At 40.5% G+C, this 17,860-nt stretch overlaps 1 protein-coding gene across 3 annotated transcripts; it reads left to right on the forward strand.

The window, feature by feature from the left end:
• Positions 1-899: 899 nt before the first annotated feature.
• Positions 900-16,025, forward strand: LOC113026161 (polypyrimidine tract-binding protein 3-like). 3 transcript variants are annotated; one of them, XM_026174623.1, is made up of 14 exons: positions 900-1,057; positions 1,771-1,834; positions 1,924-2,090; positions 5,323-5,466; positions 5,596-5,757; positions 5,866-5,976; positions 6,145-6,301; positions 6,870-6,929; positions 7,073-7,185; positions 12,533-12,566; positions 12,655-12,846; positions 14,793-15,015; positions 15,111-15,188; positions 15,596-16,025. In XM_026174623.1, the coding sequence occupies exons 2-14, from the start codon at positions 1,810-1,812 to the stop codon at positions 15,726-15,728; spliced, it is 1,599 nt and encodes a 532-aa protein (XP_026030408.1). In that variant the 5' UTR covers positions 900-1,057; positions 1,771-1,809; the 3' UTR covers positions 15,729-16,025. The 3 variants fall into 3 exon arrangements, with proteins under 3 accessions (XP_026030408.1, XP_026030410.1, XP_026030409.1); XM_026174625.1 differs by having other exon boundaries at positions 12,655-12,747; XM_026174624.1 differs by having other exon boundaries at positions 1,954-2,090.
• Positions 16,026-17,860: the final 1,835 nt, after the last annotated feature.

The raw sequence follows: 17,860 nt of genomic DNA on the forward strand, positions 1-17,860 counted from the left end.
GATGGGTGATGTCATAGTGGCTACAGCTGGTCTGTCTTCAGTCAGATAAAGTTAAGAAAAAAGAAAAAGGATTACACTTCAGACAACAGTCCGATTAATTTCTCCAAAATATACTAATACTAGAGGTGGTAGTCCAATGTGGAACAGCCATGGCAGGGAAACCAAATATGACAGTCTAAAATAGTACAACACTGCTCTCCCCTTTAAATATTAGGCACCCAAACAAGAACACTCAGGAGTTCAACAAAAAGTGTGAAAAAAGTGCTTCTTTTTTTTTTTGTTTGTTTTTTTTTAAATAAAAGGAGTAGAGCTTTTTTTGTTCTATTTTCATAAAAGCTGCCAAAACTGGTAGAATTGCATTGCAATAATTTTTGCGATTGTTTTCAAATGTAGAATTTCAGATTTTTTCAAACACATATTATTTTACATGAATGAAGGCCTAATACATTTCAACATGTATTTTATTATAAATTACATTTTTATTTTACTTGAAGCAATTTTTATTAGTATTTATTTAAATTTATACCATATTTTGAATTTAAGGCAGAAATTAAATTTATTTAATGTGTTTAATGGAGTTATAATTGATAAGCAATTTTAAATTGATTTTATTTATCTTGCTTTGAAAAAAAAAAAAAAACTAAGTACTTTTTATTTTATTCCATATTTCAGGAATTATTTTTCATTTTAATTTATGTTAATTTTACATACAAAACATGCATTTTCTTTTAAATGTCATTTTGTAAAATCTTTTTACATTTATCTGTTTGTAATAGTATTTTTAATTGTACATGTATTTGATATTGTTTTAAATACAATGAATATATTTGACTTATTCTTAAGTCTTTTAATTGTTACTATAATTATTTTTTATAATTATTGTATTTCTTTTTATCTGAGGTGTGTCCTCCAGACGCCATGTTCTGTCGTGACGTCACCAAACGGGAAGTGAGCTCGTTGTTCTCCTTGGTGGCTGCCTGGCTGCGAAGGCTCGCGGACCAAAACAACTCCTTCTCTGCTGCGCTTCCTCCTCTTCCTCAGCACGGACCATGGACGGGTGAGAACGGGAAACCGTCCCGAACCTTCTCGGAACCGTTCCCACCGCACTTTTACCTTCCTTCCTCCCTTCGTTTCCTTGGTGACTGAACCGCACCTGCGCGAGCCTCAGATGCGCCCCTCCCTGCCTGTTTGTTGTTGGTGTTTACTGAAATGCTCTCCCAGAGCCCCGTTTTCCTGCTCCTCGCGCGCTGTTTAGTTGCTCGTGCGCTGTGCTGTGCAACTCTGCTCTGTTCTGTTCGGCTCGGCGTGAAAGTGTCACGGGGCAACAGTAGCGACAGCCGCGGTGTTTTATTACCTGAAATCTCGCGATATGTGCGTGTTCACGCAAAGAGCCTCTCTGTCTGTGTACAAACAGAGAGGAATTACTTTCATTTTCTGTTAATTAGTTCGACTTTGGGGTTCTAAAATGTCACCAGCAGAGCCCGAAGCTTCTTTAACTGATCCCGGGAGAAGGTTAATGGTTAAAATGTTAGCGGTAAAGTTAAACAGAAGCTCAGAGCTGAAAATGAAGAAGTCATCAATCATCTCCTGCAGTCTGTCTCAGGAAACAGGCTTTAAAGATCAATCACGTCTCAAAAAAAAATTGCAAAAGAAGACAGGATTTTAAATATGGAGGTTCATGTGCTGCTGATTTGATAAATTCATTAATAAATTGATGAAATGTGATATAACTTTGACATTTCAATAACTGATTATTGTGTTTGTTTCCAGGAGTCAGAGTTCAGCTCGTCTGTCAGCAGCTCTGAGAACATGAGCTCCTCTCACCTGTCCACAGGTGAGTCTATGAAAGTCTATGAAAGGGAAGCTCCTCCCACCTGAACCCTTTCCATCATAATTTACCTGTCTGTTTCTGTCTATCTGCAGTGGATGGCACTGATAGACTGTGTGTTTCAGAGCGTGCTCAGTGCGTCCCATCTCGGGTCCTTCACCTGCGTCAGCTTCCCCCTGACGTCTCTGAACAGGAAGTGCTTTCTCTGGCGCTTCCCTTTGGTCGAGTTAGTCAGCTGATCACACTGAAGACAAAGAATCAGGTGAGCGCTAACGATGCCAGCAAGGTGCGCAGTACACAACTGTCTGAATTCCTCTTAACCTGTTCTTTATTATTATTAAGTCATTGCTGGTGAAAGTGTGCAGGTTTATGTGGTTTAGAACCCTGAGCAATTCAGTTTTACTGTACAGCACATGTGCTCTTGTTAATTGGAGGAAAAGTGAAATAAAAATACACAAAATAAAAAGAAATCCACTAAATTGTTGAGAGCGGCGTTCGGCTGCGACTGCTTGCGACGTCATCTTGCATCCAAATTTATTACTAACACATTTGGTAGCTGTGTGGGGGTTTGTGAGGTTGTACTGAGTGAGTAATCACTGTGTGTCATTATATAGCTCTTTAGTTAGCCACAAGAAGGCACTTTGTTATTCACTTCAGTTCAGTTTTATTTATACAGCACCAAATCACAACATGTCGTAAGGTAAAGACCCTACAATAGACCCTCACTATCCTGTCTCCCTTCCCTCACCCCCAACGCGAGTTGTACCCACCTATCTTTCCTTCGTCTGGATTCACTTACCCTAACATCTGCAATCAGGATAAGCAGTCACACAAAGCTGCAAAGGGAGATAAAGCTGTAATATGAGAAAAATCTAACAAGATTGAACACAGTATACAGATGCCTGCTTAACGAAAGTAGTGGTGGAGGACCAGCGCTTTATGAAGGCGTGAGTGCTTTAAATGCTTCGGTCAGTTAGACTGGACAACAGCTTAGCCTATTTAAAGCCTGGAAAGAACGCCAGTTAAAATGTGACTGTGTGAATGTGCGACTGCAATGTTTTTTTCTGACGAAAACAAGGCAATATCTAAATAAAAGCTTGTGCAGAAACATGAAAATGATGATAAAATGTATCGAGACTTTTGTCAAATAATAAAAACAAGATGACATCCAATCAGAACAAATAAGTTGTGTACAAAGGCGGGACGAGTTTGGAAGGTATCTGTTTAGAAGATGGAAGGCTTTTGGAAATGGCACTGTTTCTCATAAATCTGACAAAATGTAACTGCTTAGGAGGAATAGAAGGGCAGACAGATGAACACGTGCCAGGCACTTTTGATGTCTAGGAAAATAAGACGCTTTGCAAACTGTGGAGCAGCTCTCACTGATAAAATCATCACAGATTTTAGACTATTTCATTCAACTGAATCAACTTCAGATTTAGTCCATTTAATACTATAATAACGTTGTTGTAACTTGTTTGCATTAAACAGGTAAAAAAAAAAGAAAAGAAGTAAAGCTGCATCTAACAATCTATGTTTATACTGATGCTCACTGGGGAAGCACAGAGACATTCAGTTTAGTTCAGTTTTATTTGTACAGCACCAAACAGTCACCTCACACCTCGCATATTGTAAAATAAAAACTCTACAATACTGCGGAGAAAACCCCAACAATTAAGCAACCCCTATGAACAAGCACCTAAGCGACAGTGGGAAGGAAAAGCTCCCTTTTAACAGGTAGAAACCTCCAGTAGAAACAGGTTCAGGCAGGGGTGGCCATGTGCAGCGACCGGTTTGACAGGACAAAGACATGCTGTGGAGGGGAGCCAGAGATTAATAATAACTAATGATTAATTTCAGAGAGGTTTATTAACACATAGTGAGTGAAGAAGAAACACTCAGTGCATAATGGGAATCCCCCAGCAGCCTACACCTACTGCATCATAACTAAGGGAGGATTCAGGGTCACTTGGTCCAACCCTCTCCGCGAGAGAGACTCTGCGCAGCAGTCTGAGGGCTCTGCCAGGAGTGGCGATGCTGTTTTCCAGAGAATTGATTAGTCAGTAGGTGGGAGTTTCACACCTGTTGATGTGTAATCTGGAACATAGCCTGTTTGCAGCATAAGTAACCATAGCGATATATCCCAGTAAAAAGTGAACCACCTTTGAAAAACAGAAAAAAGAGTTAAACCTGAAGTCACATGGATAAGACCAAATCCTGCTTTGTAGCGCAGGCCTCTGGACATCAGAGTGAAGGAGCGGAGAGACGGAGCAAAATGAATTCCCGCCCACAACACCTCTTCGTTGAATTCAAATTTAGTGGGAAAATGGGCATGTCAGTTTTGTTTCTTAGTAAAAACAGTTAATATGATTGTACCCTGTATATGCAGAGCTCCAGCTGAGCCAACCAGCACACTGTTTATTTGTTTTTTATCTTGTCTATGTCATCACGCCGCATGTGACTCAGATTGTCTTTTTTTAATGGCTTCTCATTGCTTTAGTGCCCTCTCAGGTTCTTACAGCTGACCTCTCATCCAGAGAGAAATAATCCTTCATTGATGCATTGGACACTACAAGTTATTTTAATAATCGTCTCATGGGGCTGTCACTAACAGTGACATGTTCATGGAAACAAGTAATGACATGTTTCAGGTGTGAGTCATGGCACCAGAGCTGAACTCTTATTTCAGCTTGTGTTGTAATATGGTGTTGTGCAAAAGTTTCAAGTCAGCCCTCATTTCTTTGTATTTTGATGGAACGATGGGAAATTGGTTCAGTGAAACGTGTGCAGAGATAAATGGTTCCACCTGCAGCTGCTCTGAGGCATGTGGAAGTATCGGGGGGACAGATACTGAACCCTAAATTACCCACGATACATCCATCAGAGTGCAACAAGTGTATGTGAATGTTAGGCAGGGTCTAAGCCACTCTTCCACTGAGTGGTGTGTTTTTATGACAGGCTGTAACAGGCGAGTAACAAAGAGTCTAAAATTATTTAAAGCTGGTTCCTCACTAAGTTTTCTGTTGTGCATAGACACTTGTTACTCTTTGTGTTTGGAGCATTTTCATTCTTGAATGGCTCACAGAGAGCGGGTTTACAAACAAAAAACAGTCTTCCAAAACTGGTCAGAAATAAGGGGCGGTTCAAGACTTCTGCACAGCAGTGTGGTTCACTGTGTTGTGTAATTTGTGAGGTAGTGAAAGTCAAACACATGATGGCTGAGGCTTTGTGTTCTCTTCAGTCTCCTTTGTGGTCTGATCTCAGCGTGGATTAAAGTAATGAAAGGCTTTTGTACTGCTCCCTCACTGCTTTATTTTGTTTACACCTGTCACATGATCCAAGCAAATCTTTTTTTCCCTTCTGTGTGAATGGACAAATTTTCTACAGAGAGCAGCTCTAGCTAATGTTAGCTTAGAAAAGATGTCCCACCGTGACAGACTCACACAGAGAGGAACACATGAAATTTTTAAGTAATCGTTTTTTTTTCTTTTCAGGCGTTTTTAGAAATGGCGTCAGAAGAAGCCGCTGTTACCATGGTGAACTACTACACCTCAGCCACTCCCTCCATCAGGAGTCAGCCAGTCTACATTCAGTACTCCACCCATCGCGAGCTCAAGACTGACAATATGACCAATCAGGTGAGGAGCAGCAGCTCAGGCCCCACCCATGGTGTCTGTTTATTTGTTTGAAGTTTGATCTGTCATCTGTTTACAAAAAGCAGCGAGATGGTCCTTTAAACAATCAATAATATGTTTGTTTGCTGACAGAGGGCTCAGGCAACGCTGCAGGCCATGAATGCAGGAGCAGTGCACTCTGGGAACATGGCTTCAGGTGGGGAGGGCCGGGGCATAGCTCCAGGTCAGAGTCCCGTCCTGAGAATCATTGTGGAGAATTTATTTTACCCTGTGACTCTGGAGGTCCTCCAGCAGGTCAGGACTGCAGATATCATCAGTGTTATTATTGTTATTATTATTGAAGTTTTTATTATCATGTCCTTTCTAACAGTTCTTGGTGGTATTAATAAAATTTTTCCACAGATCTTTAGTAAGTTTGGCTCCGTGCTGAAGATCATCACGTTCACCAGAAACAACCAGTTTCAGGCTCTCCTGCAGTTCAGCGACACCGTGCATGCTCAGCACGCCAAGGCTGTGAGTCATACACCTACACACACATTCTCACTCTCTCTCTCTCTCTCACACACACACACACACACACACACACACACACACACACACACACACACTTAGAAATCCAGTTCTAGGTCTGAACTGGTGCGGGTCCAGTCAGATCACAGTATGTGTCCTTCTGTCTGTCAGACTCTAGACGGTCAGAACATCTATAACGGCTGCTGCACGCTGAGGATCGACTTCTCCAAACTGAGCGTGCTCAACGTGAAGTACAACAACGACAAGAGTCGGGATTTCACCAGAGCCGACCTGCCAAGCGGAGAGCTAGAGCCCGCCGCCACCTTCGGTAAGAGTAAGGGCCTGTCTCAATATGCATACTTTTGCATACTTGTGTTCTCGTGTACTCGTGATAAGTCAAGCCGTAAATATTCCCTGATGCCTCCGACGTCTTCAGAGACGTCTGTTACCCACCAGCTCCATAGCAGACTGGGAGGTCGAGGATCACTAGAGCCGGCGAGAACAGCGGATTCCCGGCACATCATTTTCAACCCCCCCCCCGCGGTCTTTTACTACTCAGGTTAAACATGATATATAGGTCTCTTAGATAACTTTGAAATGTTAATGTTTGGCTTTTTTCAGTGTTTTATTTGTTCCTGAGTAAATCGAGTTGGCTGAGATTAAAGTTAAGCTTCATAACATATTAGTCACAGTTAAATTAAGAGGGGACGGCCGAAAGAACTCTGGACCTGTGACATCATCAAGTACGCTGGTGTTTCAGTTGTACAAATTCATTACAACTCAATAAGCGCACACACCTCGACTGACCAGCAGCTGTCATTTCTATAACTCTATGCAGACCTCAGAGTCATTGTATGGGGGCGGGGCTAGTGAGCTAACCTGTATGTGTGTTTCAGGTGTAGCTTTGCCTCCGTATGGAGCAGCGGCATTCCCACCCACTTTCCACCAACACACAGGTGAGTTGCACATGAACATCACCTTTGACCATTGACATTTACATGTTTTAAGATGAGTCCATGTTTAATAATCCGGCTGCTGGATGCGCTGAGCGTGAATATGGAAACCACTGAAATAAAGTTTTGGTGTTTTCCGTCCTCAGGTCTGTCCATGGCGCCCGTCCCCGGCTCGCTAGTGTCTCATCCTCGCGTCTCGCTGCAGATGGCGCCTCCTGCTGTCCATTCGGTGCTGCTGGTGTCGAACCTGAACCCAGAGGTCAGAGGTCACACATGCTAGCTCACACAGTCACTGGTCGTGTCCAAATTCATGGGCTGCATCCTCCTGAGGACACCGGCCTTCGCGGTCTACGTGGGCCGGGTCCTCAGAAGTTCGGGTAGGCCGGAAGTAAACGGCCGTGAAATTGGACGGTCTAGCCTTCTGATTAGCGTCACCGCTGTCTCGGTGGAGTTTAATAAACTCAGCCGTCTGCTCCTTGCTATCTAAAATATAACGGGACACTGGCGTAAATTCTCGACTGTCTCATACTTATGTTTAATCAGGTTTCTGTTTGACGTTTAGTCAGCTGTGTAAAAACCAAGGAGGAACCCACCCGGGGGATTAATAAAGTTTTATTTTATCTAATCTTATCTAATAACTTTAATCTCAGCCAAACCGATTTACTCACGAACAAACAAAACACTGAAAAAAGCCCAACAATAACATTTTTAGGTTGTCTAAGTGACTTATATATTACGTTTAACCCGAGCAGCGAAAGTCCGCGGTGATCTGAAAATGATGTGCCGGGAGTTGTGCCCTTCTCGGCGGCTTCAGTGACCCTCGAGCTCCCGGCTAGCTATCGAGCTGGTGGGTAGCAGACGCCTCCGAAAACCTCGAAGCACTTTTGCAAATATGCGATATCTTGATAAACCGAGCAGATATTTGATGTTTACACAACTACTTCCTCGCCTGAAAATATGTTAAAAGTTTATTTTGTGACCCAGAAAGATTAGTATGAGTAATTTTAAAACTTAGTAGCGGCCGCCATTGTTGGAAACTGGAGTTTGGCTGGGCCGCGCTATGAATTCTGGGATATGGTGGGCCACGAAGGACACACCCGACCCATCCTTAAAATTCGGGGAAAAGGAGGACGCATTTGTCGGCTACATTCGGATGAGTCTACGAATTTGGACAGCCTTCGGCGCGTCGCTGTGACGTAATCGGTCTACAAATGCGGCCTCAGGAGGATGCAGCCCATGAATTTGGACACGACCACTATCCAATCAGAGCACAGCTCACTGAGCTAACTTGTTTTTTGTTTTTGAACAAAATAACAATTACAGCACTCATTTTACATGACAACAAAAAGTTACATACAAGTACAAGTGGTTAAGAACAAAGCAGCCATCGAATAAAGAACAAAAGAACAGTATAGGTCAGAAATACCATAAAGCAGCATACAAGTACAGTAAGGTGATCTATCATATAAAAGTAAAAAACAAAAGTACGCACATACAATCAAGTAAGGTGTGAGCTTTATTTAAGTTACACTTGTCTAATGAAGCCTTCCACAGCAGCACTTCATTTTTAAATCCAGCAAAAATCGGAGTAATTTTCAATAAGCGACCTTTGTGAATGAAAAATTTTGCAACTAGAATCTAATACTTGAAAGGTTAGAGAAGGGCAGTCAATATTTATGGAGGTTAGCCAGTACTGAAAATCATCCCCAAAAGATCTGGAACTTTCACATGAATAAAAAAGATGCTCTGTAGTCTTAATATCAGTATTGCAGAAAGTAGGGCTGCTCGATTATGGCAAAAATGATAATCACGATTATTTTCACTGAAATTGAGATCACGATTATTTGACGATATTTATTTAACCCTTTAAGACCTACTATAGAACCAAGTCCACCAGAGCTTATATTATTTTTTTACATGCTGTAGTGCCATTTGTGGGAGCATTTCAAGTTGCTATACATCAATACAACTGTTATAGCCCATATTTTAATAATATGTATGCATTAAGTCCATAGTAATTACATAAATTGCAAAAAAGTGCAATAAACTACAAAAAAAATTGAAAATCGCTTTTGTTTTGTTTACATATATTTCTACTTGGAGAAATTTAAGAGGTTTATCCCTCAAAACTTTAAATACAATAAAGTTGCAAAAAATAGTTTCCCACCACAGGAAATTTATTTTGAGTGTCTTCATAGTTTTATTTTGGAGATACAGCAATTTTTATATACTGCAGGAAAAACAAAAAACAATCCTATGATGCAAATTTGCAAAGAAAACAGCATGTGCATCATTTCACTGTGGGAAGTGTTACGAACAGCTGACAGGAACGGCAAAGCGTGTTTCTGGAATATTATGTTTTTGTTCCTGCAAGCGCTTTTTATGCAATTTTTGCAAAGCTATATGTGGAACGAAACCGTGACCGAGGACAAGCTGATGGCATAAGATGTAAGTACAACTCCTCCGGTTTCATATGCAAAACAAATTATTGCGCTAGCTTACACGGTTCAGGTTCTACAGGGATTTAACAATAGTTACGCAAAACGGAGCTTACTGCTCTGACCGGCTTTAAAGGGTTAACAATGACTTTAAAAAAATAATATAAAATAGTGTGCAACACCACTGAAGTTTTTTTTTTTAAACTCTCTTTTCAACCAACGGCAGTCACTCTCCAAATAACTTCTGCTTAGCTTTCCGAGCTTCCCTCGGGTCCTCTTAATCAGCGGTCTCCAACCTTTTTTGCGCCACGGACCGGTTTATGCCCGACAATATTTTCACGGACCGGCCTTTAAGGTGTCGCGGATAAATTAGGGAGGGGCTAATAATCGGCTCAGTCATTTTTAATGATCGTTGAAAGCCCAGATCGTAATCGTGATTAAGATTCGATTAATTGAGCAGCCCTAGCAGAAAGTGCATGCATTCGTATCTACAGGGTGGGCCATTTATGTGGATACACTGTAATAACATGGTTGGTGATATTAAAGTCCTGTTTGTGGCACATTAGTATATGTGAGGGGGCAAACTCCTCAAGATGGGTGGTGACCATGGTGGCCATTTAGAAGTCGGCCATCTTGGATACAACTTTTGTTTTTTCTATCCGGTTGTTCAGTGATGACGCGACGAATCCTACTTCCGGGTCTAAAGTAGTCTGCGTTTAATATGGCTTTTGTGTTGTTAACATGTTTAATGTTATGTATTTTCTTCTATTTGATCTTAAAAAGCTCCTAAAACAGTCAGTGATCCCTGTTGACCTCCCTCGGCTTTTATTACCGCTAATCATTTATTTAAGCTCAGTTTTTAAAACCTTAGCATGTAACTACAGCCCAGCCCATGCAGCAGTATATGAATGACTAACCTCATATTATGGATGGATTATCTCAGTTGTTCTCCTGGCTGAAGTTTGGTCCTTTTACAGCATCCTTCCATGCGATTACATTTGTTCTTGACCACCGAGAACACTCACGGTAACTTTTATCGAGTGGAAAAAAGGTTAGCTTGTTTATATTAAGCTAACATAGCTGTGTCGCTAGCGGTCACGTAGCACATCATTATATACCAGCTAGCCAAACTTCAGTAACCCTACAAACGTCACTGCTGTTTAGTTTTCTGTCTTCATTTATGCTGGAAGTGATAGCAGAGCTGTACGTTTGAATTTGTTTCCAAAACCCCGCAGTCAGGACATGCTATATTGTATTTAGATAGAAGCTAGCGAGCTAACTCCCTGCTAACTTCTAACTCCGTTAAATGTCATAAATTCCGTTTTCATGGATGCCTGGATGTTAAACTCAATTGTTACACCTGGTAGAGCAGAACGCTGATCATTTTATTAAAGATGAAAGACTTTAGACAGTTTTTCAACTCTCAGTAATGCCATAGTGATCGTTTGATATATGGACCTGCAGCGGAGTTTAGACCCAGACACGGCTAGTGACGTCAGACTGAACAATCGGATAGGAAGAGGGCCATGTGACTCATCAAACCTATTGGTAATGTCACAAGAAAAACAATGGTGTGCTTGGTTTCAACGTAACTTTATTCTTTCATGTGTTATTTACAAGTTTCTGACCACTTATAAAATGTGTTCAATGTGCTGCCTATTGTGTTGGATTGTCAATGCAACCCTCTTCTCCCACTCTTCACACACTGATAGCAACACTGCAGGAGAAATGCCAGCACAGGCATCCAGTATCGGTAGTTTCAGGTGCTGCACATCTCGTATCTTCACACCATAGACAGTTGCCTTCAGATGACCTCAAAGATAAAAGTCTAAGGGGGTCAGATCGGGAGACCTTGGGGACCATTCAAATGGCCCACGACGACCAATCCACTTTCCAGAAAACTGTTCATCTAGGAATGCTCGGACCTGGCACCCATAATGTGGTGGTGCACCATCTTGCTGGAAGAACTCAGGGAACGTGCCAGCTTCAATGCATAAAGAGGGAAACACATCATCATGTAGCAATTTCAAATATCCAGTGGCCTTGAGGTTTCCATTGATGAAGAATGGACCCACTATCGTTGTACCCCATATACCACACCAAACCATCACTTTTGTTGTTCCAACAGTCTTGGAGGGACCCATCCAATGTGGGTTAGTGTCAGACCAATAGCGGTGGTTTTGTTTGTTAACTTCACCATTCACATAAAAGTTTGCCTCATCACTGAACAAAATCTTCCGCATGAACTGAGGGTCCTGTTCCAATTTTTGTTTTGCCCATTCTGCAAATTCTGTGTGCCGATCTGGGTCATCCTCGTTGAGATGCTGCAGTAGCTGGAGTTTGTAAGGGTGCCATTTGTGAGTAGCTAATATCCGCCGAAGGGATGTTCGACTAATGCCACTCTCCAGTGACATGCGGCAAGTGCTACACTGTGGGCTCTTGCTGAATGAAGCTAGGACAGCCACTGATGTTTCTTCATTAGTGACAGTTTTCTTGCGTCCACATTTTGGCAAATCCAACACTGAACCAGTTTCACGAAACTTAGCAAGCAGTTTGCTAACTGTAGCATGGGAGATGGGTGGTCTCGTAGGGTGTATTGCATTCAAATCTGCTGCAATGACCCGGTTACTGCGTTCACCAGATATCAACAATTTCGATCCGCTCCTCACGTGTTAACCTCTTCGACATGTCAATGGCTGTGAACGAAGAGAAACTTGTAAATAACTCATGAAAGAATAAAGTTACGTTGAAACCAAGCACACCATTGTTTTTCTTGTGACATTACCAATAAGTTTGATGTGTCACATGGCCCTCTTCCTATTGAAAAAACAAAAGTTGTATCCAAGATGGCCGACTTCTAAATGGCCACCATGGTCACCACCCATCTTGAGGAGTTTGCCCCCTCACATAAACTAATGTGCCACAAACAGGACTTTAATATCACCAACCATTCCCATGTTATTACGGTGTATCCATATAAATGGCCCACCCTGTATATTGAATTTCTTGTGAAGAAGTCATTGGACAGATATATGGCATTTAAATTTTTAAATTGATTTTCTTTTGCTTTCGGTGGAATTGGAAAGGAACGATACTTAGTCAAAAACTTCAAGTTATAATCTTTAAACATATATTTTCCACTGAACTAATTTTATTCACCTTCTGCAGAACGTCACGCCTCACTGCCTCTTCATCCTGTTCGGTAGGAAAACTCAGATTTTATTTCTTTAACGTGTTTGAAAGGTGTTTCTGTGCTGATTCATTGACAGTTTTGTTTCATGTTTTTTCAGGTGTTTACGGAGACGTTCAGAGAGTGAAAATCCTCTTCAACAAGAAGGAAAACGCTCTTGTTCAGATGAGCGACGCCACGCAGGCTCAACTCGGTCTGAAACAATTCAGTTCATTTAAAAAAAAACAAAATGAATTCATTTTAACATTTTTTTTCTTCATTTTTAATGACGCTGTGAGCGATGATACAGAAGGTCAGAGCTACTTTAGTTTTTAATTCCAGTTCAGTGAATTAATCTGTGATGATGATTAATTCAGCATAATCAGGGCTCTAGACTAACTTTTTGCCATGGTTGCACTGGTGCGCCTAAAAATAAAATTTAGGCGCACCAGCACAAAATTTAGGCGTACCCAAATTTTTTAACTGCATTACTTAACACCGCAGTTTTACATGTTCACGTTTTTTTTTTATTTGTAAATGATTAACTAACAACCTTTCAAAATGATTAACTTGACACCCCCTTTGCTGCCCAAATTAACAGCAGCTCCATCAGCCCCCATAGCAATGATTTTATCCAACCAGTTACTGCACTGGTCCCCAAGAGCAGCAAATGCTTTCTTTGAGGCAGCATAAATTCCTAAACAAATTTTAAAAAAAAATGCCATTTACTTATCAGATCAAGAGTTTACAATGCAGTCTTTTTCAGTTTGAGTTTCTATATTCATGTATTATTGCTATGTTTAATTTTCAATGATAAGAACATGCTAGATATGGTTAATTCAGTAACACGACGTAATATTATTAATCATATACATAGGCTACGTGACATGACATGGCTTACCTTGGGCATGGGCATGCTGGACCTCAATGTGTCCAATCAGTATATTCGCTGGTCTTCCTTTTTGCAAGATACGAGCGTACACAATGACACATTCTTTTGTGGCGATGTCTGTGTCTCCATCGATCAGGAAGGCCATGTATGTACTGTTCGCAATTTCCACTGACGTCTTTTTTTTTCAGTGTGTCAGCGATTACGCCTATAAACTGGGCGCACGCAACATCATTGCTGTATGTGGGGTTTATGTCCAAGCCATTTTTCCTGTGAAGAGTTATTTCTGACTTGAACTTAGTAAACGGAACTTCTTCTTTTGCAATATTGTAGGCGATGTTAAACTTAATGATCATCTCGGCCTCCTCCGATGACCTGTTTACTCCTGCCTGCCGCTGAAAGGCAGTGGGGAGCGGGGACATTTTGGCAGAGCATTTATCGCGGCATATAATGTGTCTTCTCGATGCTGTATGCTTTTTCAGCGTTTCAATTCGAAACGTATTAGCACCAGTGACAAATGCTGTGTTGCCGGCCATGGTCTTTCCACACTCGCGACAATAAATGCAGTGCATCATATTGTCAGCTTGGCTGTATCTTAGCCAGGGAAACTGGTCAAGCCACTCGATTCGAAATCTATACATTTTCTCACTTTTACTTTCAGTGGACTCCGGCTGGGAGTCGATCGTATGTGGCTCATTTTCTGATGCCGTCTCCGGACCAGTGTTTGACAAAAACGGAGAGGTTGATGGCTCCGTGTCAGAGCGCTGGCTCAGAATTTTGGACTGATCAGGCCTTAACTTAACGAAAAAGTTATCAATTGTTCTTTTCATATTTTCTCAATACCAACTTCATACACTTCTGACCTGGGCTACTCACCCTTCTCTATCTGCCCGCACTTTCAAACGTAAACACAAGTAGGTCTGCAGGAATATCTGGACCACGGCCAATCACAGAGGTCCCCGCCTCTGAGTATCTCTGATTGGTTTAGAACACGACATGGGCATAATGTGTGTCTGTTGTTGAACACACGGAGACTTTCAGGGTTGCTGAAACGTTTTTTTTCCGAGAAAATACTTGGTTGCACCGGTGCGACCAAGTATTTTTTTTACTTGGTCGCACCGGTGCAACCAAGTATTTTTTATTAGTCGCACCATGGAGAAATTTGGTCGCATTTGCGACCAAATTGGTCGCACTCTAGAGCCCTGATAATAATAAATATTGTCATGAATAATGACTAAATGCACGGGAGTACAGTGGTCAATTGAATTATAATGAATGAAAAGTTCGGAATTGTATTTTTAATGATTTTAATACTGTAATGGATGAGCAGAAGACAAATTCTTGTTTATCTCTTTGTTCCTCAATGACAGCGATGAGTCACCTGAACGGGCAGCGTCTCCATGGTAACGTGATCCGGGTGACGTTGTCCAAACACCCGGTGGTGCAGCTGCCTCGCGGAGGGGCTGGGCAAGAAGAACAAGCACTGACTCGGGACTTCTCAGGCTCTGCCCTCCACCGCTTCAAAAAGCCGGGCTCCAAAAACTTCAACAACATCTTCCCTCCGTCAGCAACGTTGCACCTCTCCAACATCCCGTAAGACCGCCTCGCTTCCTGTTTGATGTGTTTGACTCTTGGAGACTGATATGCATTTAAATATCGTTGTCCTTCATTGTTTCCTTGTTTCCTAGCTCTTCAGTGAGCGAGGAGGCGTTGAAGGATTTATTTTCTTTGAATGGATTTGCAGTAAAAGCTTTCAAGTTTTTCCAGTAAGTAACAAAGCAACTCCGTTCACTGATTTGTGCTTGTTAACCAATCAGAAAAAGGCAGATTATTATGATTTATTTAAAAAGAAAAATACTATTTAAATGAAAACAAAAAACATATTTTTTAAATACAGATGTTACTGAATAATTTTAAATTTAAATTTTTATAAAATATTATTTAAATCTATAATTGTTTACTGTATGAAATGTTTACTTTACGAAATAATGAAAAAAGAAAAAAATAATGAAATAAACTGTTTAAAAAGTTCAGTTTTCTCTTCAGTTTCTAATGTTAAAAAAAATATTAAAAATTCTTTAAACTTTTTTTTTGTAAGTGTTTATGTACTCCTTTCCTCTCCCTCCTTTCTGATGGGTTGTGGGTGATGATGTCACTTCCTCTGATGTCACAGGAAGGATAGGAAGATGGCGCTGATGCAGCTGGCTTCGGTGGAGGAAGCCATTGAGGCTCTGATCGCCCTTCACGACCACCAGCTGGACCACAACCAGCACCTCCGGGTGTCCTTTTCCAAGTCCACCATCTGACCTTTGACCTCTGAGCGGCCGCTCAGAGCGCAGGGCTTCTGATTGGCCCGCGGCGCAGACAGACAGACCACGGGGATATCTTTCTGTGCCTACAGCAAGCCTCGTATCATGGTGGCAAATGATGTCACAACCGAGGGTCATGGCCATGGCTACAGAGGTTACAGAGCACATTCCGGAGCAGACTGAGTAGCAGTGCATTGTGGGTAATGAAGTCCATCATGGAGGTGACGTCAGTTTGTGTTTGTTAATGTGATGCAGGAAACGAAATCAGGAAGTAAAAAAAAAAAAAAAAAAAAAGAAGGAAAAAAACCTGCCTTTTATCAAAGGTTTACTTTAAATTTATCTTTATTTAAAATTACCAATGAGCATTAAGTAAATTATTATAGATATTATTTTTAAATGAAATGAAATGATTTGACCCTTTTTTATGTTTAAAATTCAGATTCCAACGTTTTTCTTTTTACTTCAGGTTTTTATTTTTCTCGTTCTTCACAAACTTCCGCCTTGTTATTTTTGAATTTTCAGCCTCTCTGCACACTGCTGTCTGATTGGCTGGAATTATGTTAATGATTATTATTTTTAATTATTATTTTAGGGTTAAGCTGCGATCTCAAATCTTCTTCTGTGCCTTATTTTCTGAATTATTATGCTGGGTTCTGGTTTTTTACGTGGTGTTTGGAGGTTTTGGTGATGGATTGTTTTGTGTGTCTTTAGATTATGTTTTTTTTTTAAAGTAGAATTTTTCTACTTCATTTAAAATATTTTTGTTGGTGGTCAACATTTTGGGTGGGTTTTTTAATCATGAATGTATTTATACTGTACAACATGTAAGGCTTTCTGTGTGTTTGTGCGTGGGTATTTATGTGTGTGTGTGTGTGTGTATGTGTGTATATTAAGCTGAGTTGTGAGTGGTTGAGCTTCAAATGTCCCATCTTTTACTGAATTAATTTTATTAATTTCACTCCCTTATTTTAATATTTTTTTTCATTTTCTGTTTGGATTCGATTATTATTATTTTTTTAAATGGGAAAAAAGCCACAAAATACAGGAAGCTGCCGATTCCCAGTTTGCCTTCTGACCTCAGACCTGCCTACCGCTGCCATTTAGTTCATTTTCTGTTCAACTTTCCCCATTTTACATTTTTAATTTACTTCTTTTAATATTGGAGTTTTTTTCCACTTATTTAAAGATTTTAAGCACTTTATGTGAAATTGTTACAAGCGTTGTGGGTGGCTGGGGTCAAAACAAGCCAAAGTTCCTGTGCCTTTTAATTGGACAAATCCATTTGCCCCCATTATGAAATCACTTCCTGTTTGAATGGCCTAGAAAACTGTTTTCCTTCATTTAAATTTAAATGTAAACCACACCGTTTTTAAAAAAAAAGAATTTTGCGATAAACCCACCTACTATTGCCTTTCAAAATAACATTCCCTGCTAATGTTTTGAAAGCATTTTTGTTTACAGTTGTCTACATATTTATTCTAGCCTTGGTTAATTAATTAATAAACAGTTGGGATTAAAAAGCGTGTATGTGAAAACATGAAATCTTCAAAATATATTTGCCCTTTCAGAATAAGGTTAGAAATGGTTGTTTAAAATGTTGGGATTTTATTTTGATTTTTATTTAAACTTTTTGTTAAAACAAACTGTTTTTATACCTGAATGTATCAGCTGATGTAAAGTAGTTGTGGTGCATTGTGGGAGCTGGTGGGACTTTATTGTTATTATATGAAATATTTTTAACATGGACCAGTGCATGATGGGAGGGGGCAGCGCTAAGCTAAGCCGCACTCTGCTCCAAAACAAAGTTTGTTAATTTTTATTTATTCTGAAACTTTGACAGGAAGTTGTAGCATGAATCACTGAATAATTAAATAAAATCATCTGACTGCCAAAGACTCCCCCCACTCAATCAACTGAGCCTGTCACAAAACACTTACAGATTTTAGGTTGAGATAAAACTTTATTGTTCCTATCGTGACACAGTTGTGAACTGTGATTGGTCTGTTCCACATTAGATAAGTCTTTAGAAAAAAATAAACAACAACAACAATAAACAAACATGATTCATCTGACTGGCCACGAGGGTTCATCCGACAGAGTGATGTCATCAACCAAACCGCAAGTGGCTA

This window comes from Astatotilapia calliptera, chromosome 7 (genome assembly GCF_900246225.1).
Source record: "Astatotilapia calliptera chromosome 7, fAstCal1.2, whole genome shotgun sequence".
NCBI lineage: Eukaryota > Metazoa > Chordata > Actinopteri > Cichliformes > Cichlidae > Astatotilapia > Astatotilapia calliptera.